Source organism: Buceros rhinoceros, unplaced genomic scaffold (assembly GCF_000710305.1).
Source record: "Buceros rhinoceros silvestris isolate BGI_N320 unplaced genomic scaffold, ASM71030v1 scaffold28359, whole genome shotgun sequence".
Classification (NCBI taxonomy): Eukaryota; Metazoa; Chordata; class Aves; order Bucerotiformes; family Bucerotidae; genus Buceros; species Buceros rhinoceros.
The window spans coordinates 61,667-68,153 of NW_010433775.1; the positions used below are offsets into that span (position 1 = coordinate 61,667).

General features: G+C 56.1%; 1 protein-coding gene across 1 annotated transcript in view; it reads left to right on the forward strand.

The window, feature by feature from the left end:
* Nucleotides 1–6,487, forward strand: part of SRMS (src-related kinase lacking C-terminal regulatory tyrosine and N-terminal myristylation sites) — a 7,524-nt gene that overhangs the window by 576 nt on the left and 461 nt on the right. Inside the window, exons 2-7 of the mRNA XM_010144233.1 lie at nucleotides 2,018–2,139; nucleotides 3,000–3,166; nucleotides 4,064–4,202; nucleotides 4,676–4,834; nucleotides 5,753–5,934; nucleotides 6,110–6,266. Of these exons, the coding sequence (XP_010142535.1) occupies nucleotides 2,018–2,139; nucleotides 3,000–3,166; nucleotides 4,064–4,202; nucleotides 4,676–4,834; nucleotides 5,753–5,934; nucleotides 6,110–6,266 (926 nt within the window). The remainder of the gene's footprint in view (nucleotides 1–2,017; nucleotides 2,140–2,999; nucleotides 3,167–4,063; nucleotides 4,203–4,675; nucleotides 4,835–5,752; nucleotides 5,935–6,109; nucleotides 6,267–6,487) is intronic.

The following is a 6,487-nucleotide window of genomic DNA, read 5'->3' on the forward strand; positions in this document are numbered from 1 at the left end:
CTGCTTTTGCCATCGGCAGTGGTGGGACCGAGCGGGGATCTGCCCCTCTCTGGGCATCCCTGCTGCAGAGCTCCTGCAGCTCACATCAGCAGGGCTGAGGCATTCCCATAGCAAGCAGGGTTGGGGGAAGCACCAAAGGCAGAAGATGCCCTTCCAGGGCACATCACCCTGGCACAGGATGGGGTGGCTCCAGGTTGGGATGTGAGCACAGCTGCAGTGCTGAATAACTGGGCTCCTGCGTGCTCCAGCTCCTCTCCCCCTTGCCCCACATTAAAGGCAAGGCAGGAGGGAGGGAGGGAGCTGAGGAAGCTTGTACCTGAGCCCTGCCAGCTCCAAAAGACCCGGGAACGTGGGGAGAAGCAGTTTGGGTTGGGACCTGCCGGGAAGCCCGGAGCTCTGCGGGGCTAAGCTGAGGTGGTCCTGCTGTCACCCGGCTCCTGCTGATCCAGGGCTGGGGGCTCCCTCCCTGTCGGTGCCTCCCACCCGACATAGATCTCAGGTTGATGTCTCAGCCCTGTCTCAGCTGGGGAAAGCCCAGGCTCGTCGTTGCATAAGGCAGCCGGGTCCCGACACGCCAGGCAAAGCACCTGGAGCCACTGCTGCTCCCTCTGTGCCACCCCCTGAGTCACGCTGGGTGACGGGAAGCCCATGGACAGGGTGGGTGTAACCACCCTGCAGACTCCCCCAGAGCTCCCCGGGAGCAGGGGTTAAGGAAAGGAGCGAGGGGAGCCTGGGAAGGGCCCCGATGTGCAGGAGCAGTGACTGTAGCTGAGGGGAAGGGGGTGGGAGAGACCTCCCTGTGTGTGCTTTGGAGAAAGGCAAATCCAGTTTGGTTTCGACCATGCTGGGACCACCCCAGTGAGGACCGTGGGGTCAGCTCCCTGCTTGGCGGTGAACGTGTGTGGCTTTGCAGCCTGAGAGAGCTTCGAGCACGCGGACTCTGCGGAGCCGCAGGCCAGAGCTGGGTAGTAATTTGTTCAGCTGCTGTAACCCCATCATGTATAATTTCCTGCGCGGCTTCTCCTGGGTGATCCAGCTAATGACGAAACCTTCGGCTTCTCACGTCCTGGCTCTGCTGGGCTGGAGGAAGCAGCCTCTTCCCTGTGCTCCCGTGCACCCTGCTGGGTCAGGACCCAGCCAGCCAACCTGCCTGCTGCGCGGCTTCTCCTGGGTGATCCAGCTAATGACGAAACCTTCGGCTTCTCACGTCCTGGCTCTGCTGGGCTGGAGGAAGCAGCCTCTTCCCTGTGCTCCCGTGCACCCTGCTGGTTCAGGCCCCAGCCAGCCAACCTGCCTGTTCTTGCTGGAGACTCGCTGACGGATCTTGGTGCTGATCGGGCACAGAGGGGTTTGGCTGCAACCTCCCTGCCGGCTTGGTGCTGCTGAGGTCCCCAACCAGTGCTGCCATGGAACAGCAAAGGGCAGTTCCCAGAGACGGAGGGGGTTTGCGCACGGGCTCTGAGAGCTGGCTGTGTCCCTGAGCTGCAGGTCAAGAAGTGCAAAGCGATCCTGTGCCTGTAGGTGTTGCTCTCATGGTAGAGCTCATGGGTGCAACCCCACCAGAGCATCTTCCACGCAGCAGCATGTGGTTGGTGCTTCCTTTACCGCAGGCTGTCAGCCCCGCTGCTGCGCTGATGGAAACCTCCTGATGTAGGGGTGGAGCTGAGGCCTGGCCAGCTTGACACAGCGGTGAGCAGACACTGCTGGAGGAGATGGTTCGCAACCTGCAATAAATCACAACAAGTACCTGCAAAACCAGTGCAATGGCACCAGTGCAGTGGCAGCCACGTTTATAGGCTCTAGAGCTGCGGGTTAGTCCCTGCTTGGTCCTGCCAGGGATGAGCAAACGGGGGTTGGAACTACATGATCTCAAAGGTCCCTTCCAACCCAAACCATTCCGTGATTCTCTGAATGGTGGGAGGGAGCTGCTCCCCCTCCCTGGCTCAGAAGGTTCAAGGGGTAGATGTGGCCCCAGCCGTGCTCTGTCCTCACTGACCCCTCAGCTCTGTCCTTCCAGCTGGTACTTCAGCAAGATCAGCCGAAACGAAGCTGAGCAGCTCCTCCTCTCGCCTCCCAACCAGCATGGCTCCTTCCTCATCCGGGACAGCGAGAGCAGCAAGGGTGAATACTCTCTGTCAGGTAATTCTGGGGCAATTATCCGGAGAAAATTAGCAGAGGGAAAGGAACCAGGCTGCTCCTCAGGGGCAGCTCCTGGCTTGGTCAGCACGGGGCGAAAAACAAGGAAATATGTTTAAATGCTTTACAGCATCCTGTTAAAGTGATTTGCTTGTGGAAAAGTGAGTTGAAAGCTGATAGACGCAGGGCTGGGTTGCTGCATTACCGTGGTGGAGGAAGGGACACTGCTCCCGTCCGAGGATGAGAACCATAAAAACAATTTGCAGCAGCTTAATGATGGTTTCATACCACTAATTCCCAGGATTTCATTCCAGCGGCTTTTGTCAGCTGAGGGTTGTCTAAAAATATGCTGCTGCTCCAGATTACCAGGGCCTGGGCTGCTCCCACATACCGACATCTGAATTCTGGGGGTTTCGGCCCAGGCAGAGGGGTTAAGATCTGGTCCAAGCCACATAAAAATAATCCTGATAAATTCACGACAAACCCAACATGCTGCCTGTGGGTCCCCTGGGCTGTGGGATCCCTGCGGGAGGTCCAGCTGCCTGGTTTATCCACCTCGAGCAGCAATGAGCATTCTCTCTGCTCTCTGAGCAGTTCGTTTGCGGGGGGGATTATCCCTGCTGATAAAGCATCACCTCTCCGGTGCAAACGAGCCCTGCCAGCCCATGGCCAGGAGTCTTCTGAGCCAGGAGGTGAGAGCACAGGGGGTGACGGGGAGCGGGGTCTAACACCCCAGGAGCGAGTTGGGTTGGTCTAGGGTGAATTAATAGACTGGAAAGGAGAGAGGGTGGGAGTCAGCAGGAGGTGGCAAGGAGCCGGCGATCGCACAAGCTGAGTTTTTGCCGGGCTGGGCTTCCCCGCAGTGCGCAGCCATGCCAAGGTCAGCCACTTCCGAATCTGCAAGAGCCCCAGGGGCAGCCTCTACATCCAGAAGGGCCATCCCTTCCCCGACATGGAGGAGCTCCTCGCCTTCTACACCAAGCACTGGAAGGTCCTCCAGAGCCCCTTGCTGCAGCCCTGCAGCCCCGCGGTGCGTACGCCAACGGCGCGGCTGGGCCAAGGTCCCAAAGGTGGTCAGGGTGGAAAAAAGGGAAGAGAGGTTAGGGGAAAATAGAAATAATTTGTCTCTCTGTTTGGGATTTGAGCTTTATTAAACACGATTTCAAATACACCATTAGTACAGCTGCCAGCATCACCTTTTAGCAGCCACTTCAAGGCCAGGGCACGGTATTTTTTCAGGCTTTTGTGAAATGTTTTCTCCACGTCAAAGACTAGAAACTGTGTTGGTACAAATCCCTCTGATAAAGAATCTGGATTTTCCTGGACAGAGTAAGACCACATTGGTTTTTTATGGTTCTCAGGCCAATTAGTGCAGCACTCCTAAATCCAATTAGAGCATGAATCCCAAACTGCCGACTCGTTTCCTGATTAGATTCCATCCACCGATGGTGATTGAGAAATAACAGTTAAACGTGTGAATAATCCAAAAGCGAAACTGGAACACGTAGGAGAGAAGAAATGCTTAACAGGCCAAGGTCTCCATCAGCCATAATATATGATGATATTCATTTAATAATTAGTGTTTATTAGTGGAAATGGAGAAATGCCACTGCTGGGGCCTGATGAGGAGTGAATTATGACCTGAATTCCTCCTGTTTCATGTAGTCTCCAAAAATCTCCCTCCTCGCGTACGCTGGCTCCCAGCAGAGGTGACTCAGAGGATGCCCCACGTTCCCCAATGAATGTTTAGCAGGAGGAAAAGCAATGCTGGGGGCTGCAGCCCCAGGGCCAGGCGGGTGGTGGAGCACCGTGTCCCGCTCGCTCCTCCGCAGTCCCTGGGCCTTGGTGGGAACCAAAAGCCAGGGCAGGCTCCACCAGCAGATCCTGCCCGGCCAGCTGGTTCCAGTGTGCAATGCCCGTTTCACAGACCCCCCCTGAGAGGGACGGCTGGGAGCGCCCGCGCTGGGAGTTCACCCTGCGGAGGAAGCTGGGCGAGGGCTACTTTGGAGAGGTGTGGGAAGGACTGTGGAGGAACACGGTGCCGGTGGCCATCAAGATCATAAAAGGTAGGTGAAGGAGCAGGTGCTAACAGTGGCCAACTGGGTCTTTCATTCACTGCCACATGGTTCACCCATTTTGTTTCCTAGTCCTCTTGGTCACTGTCTGTCTTGTCGAGCAAACTGTGGTAGGACCTGGCAAGCAGTACTGGACTGTTTCTGGACCCACCTAAGCTTGGGCTGCGCCTTTATGAAGTGGCTCCATCCAGTGGGTTTGTGATAAGTCACACCAAGTCAGGTCCAATGGGTTTGTGATAAGTCAAGTCCTGATGGGATTACGATCCTGAAAATGGGGTCCAAAGTTCCGTGGAAAACTTCTCTCGTGTGCTTGGATCTGAGACACAGGGTGTGCAGACGTGAACTTTGAGAGCACGAGTGGGCTGTGAGGAGGAAAACGATCCTCATCCCAGTTGGAGGTGCTGAGTTCCCAACGCCCACCTGAGAAAGCAGCTCACAATGACCATATTGGCTATCTGTCCCAGCTGACATGAAGGCAGAAGACTTCACCAAGGAGATTCAGAACCTGAAGCGCCTGAGACATGAGAAGCTGATCCAGCTGCACGCTGTCTGCTCGCTGGATGAGCCCGTGTACATCATCACTGAGCTCATGCGGAAAGGCAACCTTCACAGCTACCTCAACAGTGAGTACCCTGCTGGCACCTCAGGGAGGGGGCTCCTGCTCTGGGGTGTTTTCTGTGCCCCAGAATGACTCTGTGAACCCCCGTGGAGACCCCAGTGGAGTGCAAGCCTGGTTCCATCCTGTTAGATCAGTGGTAATGCTTGGTGGAGATGGCCTTAGGTGACCCCAAGACCCAAAGACACAGTCTGGTGTGATCCTTTTGGTGTCCGTGTGGAGTGGGTCCATATCAGTCCCCTGGGACCCCAAGCATGTTGGTAGGGACCTTCATCCCTCCTTCTTCACCCACCCATGGTCTGCCAGTTCCCACCAGTCACAGAAACCCCACTGCCATGTTTAGGCAACTCTGCTTTTGGTAGGAATGAAACGGTCAGGCTTTGCCCTGGGCCGGCAGCATGGGTTGGCTCACAGGAGGAACTGGTAACAGGCCATGGTCCATTCATCACCTAACCCAGTAGTCAGTCTCAAAGGGAAACAAGACAAACTGCTCCCACCAAGACCTGTTTTTCTACTGGGTACAACCCTCCTCCTCCCCAACACTGACCTTGTTCTTTGGTTGGGTCTCCAGCAGCACTTGGTGCCGGAGAAGCTGGAGCTTGTAGGCAGGACACATTGAGAGGCCTGGGTGGAGATTTGCATGGCAAAATGTCACCTTTAGCTTTGAACAAGCAGTGGATGTCTGCATCCTCATTGCAGCACAGGGAGCTCTTCAGAGCTCACCCCGGTCCCACCCCGAAGGAGCACGTGGCTGGGCTGAACTTCCCAGGCAACGCAACTCGGGCAGTTAGGCAGGACCTCCAGTTTGAGGTCTTACACCTTCCCCTTTTCCCGCGTTGCTGGCACAGGGTGTCCTTCCAAACCAGAACGCCCAAACAAGATGTTGCTAGATTGGCCCCAACACTTGGATCATCTGGGTTAACAGGTCCTGAGGGGAAGTCCCTGGGCACCTCCCACCTGCTCAACATCGCCTGCCAGGTAGCGGATGGGATGAGGTACCTGGAGGAGAAGCACATTGTCCACCGGGATCTGGCAGCCAGAAACATCCTGGTGGGAGAGGAACTCACCTGCAAAATCGCCGATTTTGGACTTGCCCGGCTCCTCAAGGTTGGTCAGTGGGATGCTGTGGTCCCTCCCATCACCCCAGGCCACTGAGCTGCCCCACACACTGCAGACGTTCCCCCTCTGTCCCTTTCCCTGTCCGCAGCCCCAGCAAACCCCCCAAAGCAGCAGCTGTGTTCATCGTACCACCCCTCATGACCCATCTCCCGCTGTTTTTCAGGATGACATTTATTCCACCAGCAGCAGCACTAAAATCCCAGTGAAGTGGACAGCCCCAGAGGCGGCCAACTACCGCACCTACTCCCTCAAGTCTGATGTCTGGTCCTACGGGATTCTGCTCTATGAAGTCTTCACGTATGGACAGATCCCGTATGAAGGTAGGGCTGCCAGCCCCTGCCAGTGCTGCTCCATCCATACTCCAGGCAGCTTGTCCATGGTTCCCAAAAGCCAGCATGTCATGAATTGTCATATTGTCCCTTCCACAGAGGATGTGGAAGCAGCTCCTAGAACATGAGCAAGTTATCGTCCACTTTGGGGCTTGCTTAGTGGGGTTTTCAGAGTGGGTGCAGGAGCTGGGGCAGGAAGGTATTATAGGCTG